Raw genomic sequence first — 12331 nt, forward strand, 5'->3', positions numbered from 1 at the left:
GGAGCGGAGCCGGCGGCCGCCGGCGTCCCGGCGCTCAGGGCCCGGCGGGCGGCGGCATCCCCGGCGGGGCTGCGGGATGCGCAGGGATGTCGGGACCGCGCCGGTGCTCCCGCCTCCCTCCCGCACAGCTCCGTCTGCCGGGCGCGCCCCGCCACTGCCGCCGCCCATCATCCGGCCTCGGGGCGCGCCGGGCTTGCATCTGCTCCTGGGGTCCCAGCTGGGTCCCGGCCCGCCGCCCCCCCACCCAACCTCGGGGGTCCCCGGAGCTGTGGCAGCTGCTGGGGGGTCCCGAAGTGGGTCCTGGCTGTGCAGTGCCCGGTGCGGGGCCGGTTGGAGGGGCTGCATTCAGAGCCCTTCCAAGAACACAGCTTCTGGCAGTGTGTGACCCCCCTCCTGTGAGTGCAGCCACTCCGCCCTGCCCCACTCCTGGAACCAGCGACTCTTTGCTCCCCTTTCCGCTCCCCCATTTCCCAACCCAACGGCCACAATGGGCAAACTGCCGCAGGAAGCCCCAAGCCACCCTCCGTTGGGAAATCTGCCCGCTGCCGGGTGAGAACTCTGCTCTTGGCCCCACAGCAAGGCGAGCTCTGCAGTGAGGGTCAACATATCCCCCCACCCCCTTGCCCCCCACCCCCCGCACCCCTTTTTGCGTTCCACGTCGATGCAGAACAGAGGGAGGAAACTGCCCTTCTGCCCACAGCATCATCCCAGAGCCACCTGGGTCTGGAGGGGCTGAAAGAGGCATCGGATGGGAGCACAGCACAGTCCCTGTGTCACCCACAGCAGTCCCGGGGACACTGTCGAGTCTGAGAGATGTCCTGGGGCCCCACTGCTGCCATCTCCCTGCGGAGAGGGGTTTCATCCCAGGCACAAGGGGAGTCAGGACTGGGAAGCTGCTCTGCTCCTCATCTCCCACTCCGGGGGAAGCTGCACGGAGCTCCCCGACCCCTGAATTGCACAAAGCAGCAACACGAGGAGGAGGAAGCAGGAGGGAAATACCCGCCCCAACCCCAAGGCTCAGCCCCTGGACGGATTTAAGCACCCCCACCCCGAGCAGCCCCAGCAGTGGTGGCAGTGGCCCTGTCTGTGCCACCATGGTCACAGCTGGGCTCTTCATCCTCAGCCTGGGAGGATCCATCCTGCTGCCAGCTCTGGCCTCGGCAGGTAATGAGAGAACGGGGGTGCCAGGGCACATCCCCACGGTGGGAGATGGGAACCCTGGACTCCAACCATCACCTGCACCCACCAGGCACCCAGGGGAGCCAGATCATCGGGGGAAAGGCGGCAGCACCCCATTCCCGGCCCTTCATGGCCTCCATCCAGATGGACGGGGAGCACGTCTGCGGGGGCTTCCTGGTGTGGCCCAAGTGGGTGATGACAGCTGCCCACTGCTTCATTCCCAGGTGAGCCTTGTCCCCACGTGGGACACGTGCCCCTGGACATGGTGTGGCCCCTTCTAACCAATAACCCCATCCCAAGGGTTAAGCTGCCCACCTCCCCCTTGAGTCCCCCTTGAATCCCCCCCTCCCCGATGGCCACCAGCCACAGCAGCGCCCTCTGAGCCCCGCCTTGCCACAGGCTCAGCCCCTCGGTGCGGGTGGTGCTGGGGGCCCAGCGGCTGCAGGAGCCCGAGGAGTCCCAGCAGATCTTCAGCGTGGTCGAGTCCATCGCCCACCCGCTCTACAACCTCCGCGCTGCGGACAACGACATCCGCCTGCTCCGGGTGAGTCTGTGCTGGGCAGTGGGGTACCCCGCAGCCCTGGGCTGTGAGAGGGAGCTGGGGTGCCCCACAGCCCCAGGGCACCGGGAGGAGATGGGGTGTCCCACAGCCCCAGGGCACCTGGAGGAGGTTGAATGTCCATAACCCCAGGGCACCGGGAGGAGGTTGGGTGTCCAGGGCGCCGGGAGGAGGTGGGGTGCCCCACGAGGGACCGAGCCGACACTAGATGTCAGTGCTTCTCCGGAGAAGCAGGACCGCGCCATGGGGTGTGATGGAGGCACTGAGGACACACCGACTCTGTCCGGGTCAGCGGCTCCCGGGCAGCGAAATCTCTACAGCAGACTGGGACCACTGCAAAGGGGCTGACAGGGAGGGGCCCAGCCTCTCTAGAGGGAAGGGCAGGGCTGGGGGGGTCAGCAGGAGCGCTGAGACGGGGTGGGAGGGAGAACCAGGCAGGAGCAGCTGGGGGGGTTCTGCCCCAGCAGCAAAGCCACCCACGCCCTCGCTGCCCCCCAGCTGAACAGGTCGGCCACGCTGAACAAGTACGTGAAGAGGATCCGCCTGCCCTCCCCACACATCGACCTGAAACCCGGCACTGTCTGCTCCGTGATGGGCTGGGGGGACACCTCCAACTTTGGAGACCAGCCCACGGAGCTGATGGAGACCAACACCACCATCGTCAAGAGGAACCTCTGCCGGACGCTGTGGAGGGGCAAGGTCTCGGCCAACATGCTGTGCGGGGCCAGCCGCGACACCACGCTGCAGGGAGTCTGTACCGTGAGTGCAGCCCCGCCCCCCGCCCCACGCTGTCCCCCTATGGGAGACCCTCAGATCTCCCTCCCACCCCCTCATTCTGCAGGGTGACTCCGGGGGACCCCTGGTCTTCAAGGACAAGGTTCATGGCATCGTCTCTTTCTCTGGGGAGAGATGTGGGGACCGCCGGTTCCCTGATATCTACACCAAGATCTCCAACTACATTGACTGGGTGCATCACGTTGTGCGAAGGTTCCGCCCTCGGGAGGGGTGGCTGAAGCCCTAGGGTGGCTGGGAGTCCTGGGGGCAGGCAGGCTGTGGGAAGAGGGGCTGAGATGTCTCACAGGAGGGGAGAAGAGGGCCAGAACTTCCACATCCTCCAGCTCTGGAGGTGCTGGGAGCTGATGCTCGGGGTTTCTTGACCCAGGTCAGGGCTGGAGCCCCTCTCTGCCCATTGGCAAGGGGTGTTATGTACCCCCTAGGCTACACCAAAAGCCCCCATACATCCTCCTGCTGTGGCAAAATTTACATTCCTCAATAAACCCTCAGTCCCCATCCCACTGCTCTCCCTGTGTTTTGGTCCCCCTGACTTGTCCTGGGCATGTGTGGATGGAGCAGGGGATGCAGGAGGGAGGGGAGTGCAGGCCGTGCCCCAGAGGAGCCAGGATCTGCATCCAGGTGCTGCCACCCCAGAGCATCCCCAGCTGCCTTCCCGCCGGGGTGTGGCTCCCCATCCCGTCCCAGCCCGTCTCATCCCGTCCCGCCTCATCCTGTTCCATCCCGTCCCACACCGCACCCTCCCCACCGCGCGACGTGACCCCCCAAAGAGGGGGAACCACAGACACCCCCCGGGGGCAGGCGGGCTCCCAGCTGCGCCGGGCTGGCCGAGCCCGCAGGGATCCCGTCGGGAGCCTCGCCCGCCTCCCCCGCGCACCCACGGGCGCTCGCCCCGCCGGAGCTGGGTGCCCGCAGTGGCCGGAGAGTGTGCCGAGCCGCTGCTGGCTCTCAGCTCAGACACGTGTGTGGCTCTGCCCGGTGTCTCCGGGGACAGACTCAGACATTCCCTGCTCCTGGCTGTTTGTTTTATCGGCGAATTGCTGGCACAAATTGCCGCGGCTGCTGCAGGGCCTTGCGCGGGGTCGGGAGATGCAAGCCGCAGGCATCGGCGGCTTTGGGGACATCCAGCAGAGGACAGATCCCTGCCAGGCTGCCAGCTTCCAAAGAAGTCCCAAATCCCAGTGAGGTGCTGGCAGTGACAGCGTGGGGCAGAGACCCCCTGGAATGCCGGGACAGCGCTGCCAGCCCGAGGGCATCCGCGCTGGCAGGGAGCCTGCAGAGCCGGCGCCTGTCCCGGCTTGTCCCAGACCACCCAAAAACCGGTGGGAAGGCGGCGCCTGACTCACAGCCGTGTTTTGGAAGCTGAAATCTCCCGCTCATCACAGGAGCTGCCGTTGCCGCCGCAGCCCGTGCCCGCGGGCTCGGCACGGAGCCACCCGCCAGCCGCTCCGGGGCCGGACCCTGCGGCGGGGCGGGCAGGACCGGCAGCTGCCGTGGGCAGGAAGCGCTGCCGGCGGCCGTGGAGGAACCCAGGCCACACACCACCGCCTGTGGTGGCACCTAGAAAGGCATGGGCAGTGTTGTGAGAACTCCTGGACACCCACCCCCAAAAGGAGGGGGATGCTGCTGAGCTGGGCGAGCAGAGAGCGGCTGTAGCAGAACCCCCCACGCCCACCCTGGGTTATGTGAGATGTCTTTTCCAACCTAAACGGTTCATGGATTCTCTGTGATGTGCTGCCGGGCTGGTGATGGCTCTGGGGGGATTGGCCAGGGGTCGGGGGCTGTGCCATGCCGCCCCCGGCACAGGGGATGCGGGCCAGGGGGATCCGGCAGCAGTTCCTGTGGAGCTCAGCACGCCAAGCCGCAGGCTGCTGCCCGGGAAACATCCCACATCGGGACCCAATTACCGGCAGGAATTGTTTTGTGAAATACCAAACCCTCATGGCACGGCCCGAGATTGGGAACAGATTTATCTGCCGAGCGGGTTTGCTCTTCCCTGCTCTCCCCTTCCCTCCCACTGCACGGAGCAGCCTTGGCTGGGCTGGAAAACCCCAGCATGGAGCTGGAGCAGAGGGGATGCAGCTCCCCACATCCCCAAAACCCTGGTGTGGATGCACAGCCACAAGGAGAACAAGGTTTCCTGCGACCCCAGAACCCGCCAACAAAACCGGACACGCAGCACTGTTTATTCTGGTTTTTAATTGTAATCCAAATCATAACACAGCCGTAAAATGCCCCAACAATATGGAATAGGGAATGTGGATGTTCCCAAAGCATCTACCTCGGGGGTCAGAACCCAGTCATACAAAAATAGAAAATAAGGTATTTTTATATATAATATATATATGATATTTATATAAAGTCAAGAGCTTTTTGTGTCAGAGCTGAGCTGGTATTTACACAGGTGACAAAGGAAGAAATGAGAGAAGGAGTAAAAATAAATACAGGTGTGGGCAGAGCAGGGGGTGCGTGGCCACGGGGGGGTCCTGGGGGGGGACAGGGCCAGCTCCCCCCGCAGCCCAGGCTGTGCCCAAAGCTGTTCTGGCAGGCAGGGATTAGGAGGGCTGGGGGCAGCTGCCCTGGGTGATGGGCTCTAGTAGGGGCATGGTTGTGCCCCCCAGCCAGGGTTGCCACTGCACCAGCCCTCCGGGCACCGGCGTCGCCTCCAAAGGTGGTGGGAGCCTGGTCTGAACGGGCCTAGGAAAACCTAAACTGAAATCCATTTGAACACACACATGCTGAAACTTTAGGAGACAATAACATACCTATGTTTTATATATATATATATAAAAATATATATCTATCTCTCTCCAATCTGATGCAGCGTGCACTGCCTTTCCTGCCACTGGCAGCTGGGGCCGAGCCCCTCGGGGAAGGCGAAAGTGCAGATTCCCTCTAGACCTCGAGGTCCTGGCCAGAAACGTCAGCAGAGTACCGAGAATTAATCCAAAAATAAATAGGCCCAGGGCTGCCGGCCAAGGACACGTGGGGGGGGGCCCACGGACACCCCTCCACACCGCGCTGGCAGCAGGGGAGGGCACTGACCACTCTGCCTGGGCACCTCGGCCTGGCTCCAGCCCTGAGCCCCCTCCCCTGCTCCCTGGCCGGCAGGATGGGCATCGAGCCCCCTGCGACTGCTTAACATACACAGGGATAAATAAGGATCTTTTTTTATCTTAATAAATATCAGGTATATGGTTTGTACAATATACACATAATGCCCCTGTCTCCCAGCTCCGCCTCGGCCGAGGGACGATTCACACATAGTTCTCCTCCACGCTGTCCGTCTCTGCGGAGAATTTGGCCGCAGCTGGAAACAGAGGGAAGCGGAGAGGGGGGTGTGAGGGGCGAGCAGGCGCTGGGGGTCCGTGCCCGCTGCCCCCTGCCCCTCCCTGCTCACCTGAGCAGCTGCCGTAGTGGCGCACGCCGATGGAGCGGCCGCGGTGGCAGGTGGCTCGCCGCAGGTGGCACGCCGAGGGGTAGGTGACGTTGTTGTTGCCACAGAGGGCGTGGTCCAGGCTGGTGGGCTCGGGGCAGGGGGCTGTGCGGCACATCACGCAGTGGGCGCTGCCCGTCTGGTCCACCACGCAGGTGTGTGTGCCAGGACACACCACGCTGGAGCAGGACTCTGCGGGGAAGCACAGCGTTGGAGTGACCCCGGGGATGGCCATGCTCTACTTCACCCCGGGCAGGCTTTGGGCATCACCCCAGGGAAACCCAGTCCCTTCCCTCCTTTTGCTATCAGGGGACAAAGCAGAGCCAGAGGGTCCTGATCTCCCCATCAGGGTGCTGTTCCCAAGGGCAGGGGCTGGCAGGGGCCGGCATCCTGAGCGCAAGGGAGCTCATGACCTTGAGTCCCCAGGCTCAGCCCTGGCCAGAGCTTTGCCAGGCGGGAGGAGCCGAGGCCCAGCTGCAGCAGCGCAGCGCGGGGCTGAGCCCGCTCGGCGCAGCGGGACCTGGCTGGGCCAGCGGCCGCACGCAGGTGCCTTGGCAGGGAAGCAGCAGCCACTACGGCCAGGCTGGCAGCTGCCGTGCTGGCCCCGGCGAGAGGGAAGGGCAGGGTCACCCTGGAGCAGACCCAGCGCTGGAATGAGGGCGCACGGGGGTGGAGGGAGCCTGAGCAGCAGGATCAGGCCCTGCACAGGGCTCTGCTCAGGAGGGTGGAGGCTCGTGCACCCCCATCGTCCTTCCACCCTCCTCTCTTTCCCTGATGGATTGGAAGATTTGGCATCTGCAGCTCCCAACTCCCATTTCTTGCCCCACGTTTCCCTGCGCAGCCCAGAGCTCGACAGGCAAAGCCTTCCAGAAAGGAGGGCTGGAAAAATAACCATAATCCTTCTGACAGCTCTTGGCAGGGCTGGGTGGATCGCTGCGCTCTTTACAAAAGAGGAAAAAAAGGGGCTTGACGTTTGTAAATGACATTTTAGGGACTGTTACTGCTCAGCCTGAGGCAAGGCCAAACCCCATTGCACCAACAAGCTACAATGTCCCCTCAAGGGGCAGCGAGACCCATGTCATGCAGGGCCCTGTACAGGACAGACCCTCCCTCCTTGTACCACAGGGAATGGGGACAGGACAAGGACAGGATGGGGACGGGACACAGTAAGGTAGGGGCACAACTGCACCTACTTTTGCATTTGCCCTGGTACATCACTTCGAGGTCGGGGTGGTCTCTGCACTTGGCTGTCAGCAGGTCACACTCGTCCCGGTAGGTGTAGCCATCAGAGCCGCAGACCTGCAGCTTGCGGGGCAGGCTGGAGCAGTCGGGGGCACAGGCACACTGGGGACGCCCGTGCTTCATCTTGCAGACCTTGTCGGGGCCGCACACCACCCCCTCGCAGCTCTCTGGGGACAGAGGGCAGCGGCGCGTCAGTGACCGCCTGTCACCCACCAGGGAAGTCTCCGTCCTGCCCAGCCCCACAGTGTGACACCAAGCGGGACACGGTGTCCCCCTCGTGGTCCCAAACGCCCCCTGGGACACGGCAGGCGTGCTGACGCCGAGCTGTCCCAGCAGCATCTGGATCTGCTCAGCCCCGACGAGGAGCAGGTCGTTGGCTGCGGCTCCACGCAATCCTGCAGTGCTCACCCCAGCCGGAGCCCCGCTCAGCACCAGCTCACTCCTTCCCATCTATTTATTCTTTGGAAGGAGACATTTCATTTTCTTGTGCAATGGAAAAATCTATCTCCACAAGGCCTCAGTTCCTCCAGAAGGAGCCGTGCTCCGCGAGTTGTCGGGGCGATGGGGAATGCCGCTCCCGGCAGACAATGCCCGGCCCTGTCTCGCTCCGTGACTGGAACACAAGAGCGGGAGGCAGCAGCCAGCGCCCGTCCCCAGACAGGCAGATGCTTTGTCCCCCCAGGTCACCTCCCGGCCAGCGCGGGGGCCAGGTTCAAGGGGTTCTGCCAGTGCCCCAGGACCGTGCCCACGCCGGCGGGGATGGAGTGGGGCTGCCAGCTCCAAGCAGGGGCCCATGCTGCTGTCCAGGGACACTGGTGGCTCTGCAAGGACAGGCAAAGGGGTGAGCAGCAGGGATTCTCCTTTGGACTCCCCTTTGCCACCTAAAGCTCACCCCAAAAATGCCCCCATAGCTCCCAGGACACAGGCACCTCTGGGACCCAGCTGCACCCACCAAGAGGAATGCAGGGCAGGACCAAAAGGCTTCCCAAAATGGGGATTCACCCCGGGCAGGACGGATCCCCACAGACAGGGTGTGTGCTGGGAGCTCTGGGAGGCACAGAGGGGGATTTCCCTATGGGAGATGGGCCACTTCAGGAGATATGGAGGAGGAGGAGGGGGAGAAAGAGGAGGATGAGGAGAAGAAGAAGGAAGGAGGGGAAATTCCCTGTCTGCTTGGCCCAGCTGTCACTGGGGGAAATTCCCTGCTGGGAAACACTTTCCCATTTTGCTCTCTGATTTCTATAGCTGGGGCATGTCCCAGGGAAGAGAAGGCTGAGACTGGGGGACCCCAGGAGAGAGCAGGGCAGCTCCGTGTCCCAGGGCTGCCAGAGCAAAGAAGACCCTGTCACCCTCCACTCAGAGATGTTGCCAGCAGTGCAGAATCCAACCATCCAGACTATCCCAGCAAGGGATACTTGGAGCAGTTGGAAAATCTGCCTGTGACCCCAACCCTGCAGCCTGGCTTCCCCCTGCGCTGGGTCCTTCGGGGGGACACCGTGTCCCCAGCAGCTGGAGCCAGGAATTTCACCTCCCCCAGAGACCCATCTGCAGGGCCCCCAAGGTCAGGCCAGCACCATCCCTGGCCGCCCCGGCTGCAGCCCACTTTATCCTGGAGTAACCTCTCCCAGGCTCGCAAGGCCGGGGAGTGGGAGCACAGCTCCTCTTATCCGCCCTCTTCCAAGGCCTCTGGAGCCTGGTGAGGAGCAGCACCAGCTCCATCTGGATGGGACAGGCAGGGGCTGGCTGAGGGTGGGGGGTTGTGGTGCACGTGCTGGCCAGGCTCTCTAGCGGTTTCCTCAAAGATCCTGCTGCCAGACACCAACAAACCCCAGGAACCACAGCCCCCACCACGGGTCTGTGGCCACTGTCAGCCCTCCCCGGGTCCCCCAGACTCCTGACAGAGGTAAGTGAGGTGAGTGCAGCCTCCTGGTTGAGGGCTGCCTGTCCCCACTGCACTTTGCCTCCAGCACAGGGGAGCCCCTGGAGAGGGTCCCAGTGCTCCCAGCTCTCTCCAAGCAGGGATGGGGCCGGGGCCAGGATCTCAGTCAGCTTTTGGCTGGCACAGCGTGCAGCCCCAAGCTGCAGCAGGACGGGCCTGAGGAGCTGCCATTGCAGCAGTGCTGAGGGGTGCAGGGAGCTGGGGAAGTGGTTTTGTTAAAAACCTTTTCCCCTTTAAGCAAATAACAACATGACCTTCCAAAGCCCTGCTCCTGCCTCCTGCGGGCAGCAGGTCCTTGAGCGTGTTCTCACACAGCCACGCAAGTGCTGGAGGAGCCGCAGCTCCGGCACACGCCAAAACATCTGGCGGGGCTGGAACTCACAGCTGGAGAGTTTCCACTTCTGGAACTGCCCGTTACATAAAGCCATTTCACACACGCGCTGGGAGGAGCGAGGGGCAGCGGAGGGGAAGAAATAGATCTTTTTTCCTTAGAAAAACCTGACGAAGTTTCCTTCTGAGCAGCCGTGGCGAGGGCAGGGGAGGGAGGCCCCAGCGCAGAGGGGTTAACTTGGGAACAGCCAGCTCCAGATCCTCTCCCTGCACTTGGCTGCCCGGCCAAGACCTGGGTCATGAATCTCTCTCCACTGGGAGAGCAACTAAAATACACTCAAAACGAGAGCAGCTGATGGACACAGGCTGTCCCACCAGCCCTGATCCACAGCAGCATCCGTCCAGGAGCTGCAGCAGCAGGAGCAGGGGTCAGCAGTCCCTGGGGTCCCTGTGCTGTCCCAGACCACCAAGGAGAGCCCTGTCTGGTGAGGGGCAGCTCTGTGCTGCTGCATCGCCCGCAGCTGCAGACTCTGAGTCGTGCCCCCAGGGTTCCATACATTCCCCATGGGGAGAGCTCAGCCCCACAGCAGCCCCTCAGCCCCTAAACTCCTCACCTTTGCAGGGGTGGCAGGTGACCAGCCCCAGGAAGCCCAGCAGGCTGATCTTGTTGCCTGGGTAGGTGTAATTAGACCAGGCCACGTCCACATTGCCGTTGGCACAGCATTCCTCCCACGTCACGCCAGTCTTCAGGATCATGGTGCACTTGGCCTCCTTCCCCTGCTGCAGCCAGCAGATTCCACCTGTGGAGAGGGCAGAGGTGAGGGATCCCTGCTGTACCAGGACCCCTTTGAAGAGCAGCAAGATCCTGGCTGTGACTGGAGCACCTTGGGGCAGAGGCACAGGGACCACTCCAGAGCCTGAGACAAATTGGGGAACCTAGAGATGCTCTGAGCTGGCTCCCGTGGCACAAGAGCTGTCCCAGAGCAGGCATCCCCAAGGGTCCCTGGCATGGCAGCTCAGTGCCCCCATGGCCACCCCAATGCTGCTGCCAGCCCTCTCCTGCCAACAGGCTCCAAATCTACACTTGGACCACAGGGATGGACCAGTTATCCCAGCGCTCCCTGTGATGCTCTGGGAGATGCCCAGCTTGCCAACCAGGATCTGAGCTTGTAGCTTGCCTCTCCCTTGCCTGCTCGCCTCTCTGCCTGGCCCCACAGCAAGGGGGTCCTAGCCCAGGGCAGCAGACAGAGTGGGGCCAGTGGGTGGCTGCTGTGAGGGCTGGATCTCCTGGCATGTGCCAGTGGCCCCACAGAGGGATGGAACTGTTCCCTGACACGGGAGCCCGACACCCACAGCCTCTGCAAAGAGCATCTGAGCCAGTGGCTGGAGCACAGGACACTTGCCCCAGCCCTTGGGTCTGGGCCAGACCCGCGGCACTGATCCCTCTGACTCAAAAGCCTGTTTGTTCCGTGACCCACCAGCGAATCAGTTCGATTTTTTTTTTTTTTTTTTTTTTTTTTTTTTTTTTTTTTTTTTGTGAGTGATTTCTTTGCAATTTCCGCCTCTGCAAACCAGCCTCTTGTGACGCTTATTTGGGTTCGTGCTCTCATTAGCTGTGCTTGAGGTTTGCTAAACGGCGAAAGATGGAAGGGAGGGATGGGGGCAGGGACGGGTCTTGCGCTGCCAGGCGGGAGTCGCTCCTCTCCTAAGCAGGATTCGCCCGCCGCCGCCCTAGACCCCCTGTGCCCCCCTCTTTGCCCACGCACACGATTCTGGTTCGGTCACAAGTCCAGGGGGCTCCCAGCCCGGCTGGATGGATGGAGCAAAGCCCCGGGAAGCAGCGCCCGGACACCTCGGGCAGCACCAGCCGCTCCAGCACGCGGGTTCATCCTCCACGGATTTGTCCAATTGCTCTTCCAAGCTCAATTTCCCGTTACAACACCGCGCGGCCCCCGCTCCCCACGGAACATTCGGCATCGTGCGAGGGGAAGGTGGAAACTCCCGCGCCGCTGCGGGAAAGGCGACACCGGCGGCACCGCACGGCTCCGAGGCGCTGGGAAGGGCTGACAGAGCCCCGCTCCGGGGTCTCGGGACGGCCGCTCCCACTGTCCCGACGCCGCCCAGGCACGGCGAAAGCCGCTAGCACCGGCAGCGGAACCGGGAGGGTCCAAGCTCCGAACTCCACACCCCGGTCAGGGACCGGCCCCGCTCCCGGCCCGTCCCACCGGGGACACGCAGCCCCGAGCCGACTCTGCCGCCCGGGAACACGGATCCCCCGGGACACACCGGCTGCGGGATGCCGGGGCAGGGACGCGGCTGCGGAGCCGGGCGGGACCCGGGCGGTCGCTCCCGCCGCGCGGCCACGGAACCCGCCCGACGGAGGGACGGCGGCGACCGGGACATCCGAGCGGCACCGCCGGGCACCCGGCAGCCGCCGCTCCGCCCGGTAAAGCGGGTTTGCGCCGCCGAGAGCCCGGCATCTGCCCGGCGGGACGGGACATCGGAGCCCGGGGCTGCCGCCCCATAACGGCGCCGCGACCCCAGGCCGGGCCGCCCCCGCCCCGAACACCTGCCGGCGGGAGCGGCGTTACCGGCGGCCGGGGCGGAGCGGGCAGACTGCGCCGGGACCCCCGGCGGGAGAGGGACCCCCGTGGCTCTTACCGTGCGCGGCGGCGGGGCTGCAGAGCGCCAGCAGGCAGAGCGCCAGCCGCAGCGGCATGGCCGGGCCGGGCGGGGACGGGCCGGGACGGGCCGGGGCGCTCCGGTGACCTGTTGCTGTGAGGCGGCGGCGAGGCCGGCGGAGCTATAAAGCGGCTGGGCGGCGTGAATCACCGGGCGGGGCGGCGCGGGGGGG

The 12331-nt window shown here is 63.9% G+C and overlaps 3 protein-coding genes across 3 annotated transcripts in view; 1 reads left to right on the top strand and 2 right to left on the bottom strand.

The window, feature by feature from the left end:
- The window catches only part of PALM (paralemmin), a 15980-nt gene extending 15815 nt beyond the window's left edge, over window positions 1-165 (bottom strand). The window contains exon 1 of the mRNA XM_041415460.1: window positions 12-165. The gene's annotated coding sequence lies outside the window, so the exon portion shown is untranslated. The remainder of the gene's footprint in view (window positions 1-11) is intronic.
- Window positions 166-487: 322 nt separating this feature from the next.
- Window positions 488-2898, top strand: PRSS57 (serine protease 57). Its single transcript, XM_041414995.1, has 6 exons — window positions 488-549; window positions 1016-1164; window positions 1250-1403; window positions 1579-1723; window positions 2237-2497; window positions 2580-2898. Exons 1-6 carry the CDS (start codon window positions 488-490, stop codon window positions 2757-2759), a joined length of 951 nt encoding a protein of 316 aa, XP_041270929.1. The 3' UTR covers window positions 2760-2898.
- Window positions 2899-4710: 1812 nt separating this feature from the next.
- Window positions 4711-12287, bottom strand: FSTL3 (follistatin like 3). Its single transcript, XM_041415551.1, has 5 exons — window positions 12139-12287; window positions 10092-10277; window positions 7160-7375; window positions 5931-6158; window positions 4711-5840 (listed from the first exon to the last, which is right to left on the bottom strand). Exons 1-5 carry the CDS (start codon window positions 12194-12196, stop codon window positions 5788-5790), a joined length of 741 nt encoding a protein of 246 aa, XP_041271485.1. The 5' UTR covers window positions 12197-12287; the 3' UTR covers window positions 4711-5787.
- Between the last annotated feature and the right edge of the window lie 44 nt (window positions 12288-12331).

Source organism: Onychostruthus taczanowskii, unplaced genomic scaffold (assembly GCF_017590055.1).
Source record: "Onychostruthus taczanowskii isolate IOZ18803 unplaced genomic scaffold, ASM1759005v1 scaffold106, whole genome shotgun sequence".
In the NCBI taxonomy this organism is placed as follows: Eukaryota; Metazoa; Chordata; class Aves; order Passeriformes; family Passeridae; genus Onychostruthus; species Onychostruthus taczanowskii.

Excerpts from the sequence above, each read along its gene's own strand:
- PRSS57 (XM_041414995.1), top strand. The coding sequence starts at position 488 with ATGGGCAAACTGCCGCAGGAAGCCCCAAGCCACCCTCCGTTGGGAAAT. Across the intron at positions 550-1,015 it reads GGAAATCTGCCCGCTGCCGG|GCTCAGCCCCTGGACGGATT; the intron begins GTGAGAACTCTG and ends CCCAACCCCAAG. Across the intron at positions 1,724-2,236 it reads ACGACATCCGCCTGCTCCGG|CTGAACAGGTCGGCCACGCT; the intron begins GTGAGTCTGTGC and ends GCTGCCCCCCAG.
- FSTL3 (XM_041415551.1), bottom strand. The coding sequence starts at position 12,196 with ATGCCGCTGCGGCTGGCGCTCTGCCTGCTGGCGCTCTGCAGCCCCGCC. Across the intron at positions 7,376-10,091 it reads CACCTGCCACCCCTGCAAAG|AGAGCTGCGAGGGGGTGGTG; the intron begins GTGAGGAGTTTA and ends CTCTGTCCCCAG. Across the intron at positions 6,159-7,159 it reads GTACCAGGGCAAATGCAAAA|AGTCCTGCTCCAGCGTGGTG; the intron begins GTAGGTGCAGTT and ends GCTTCCCCGCAG.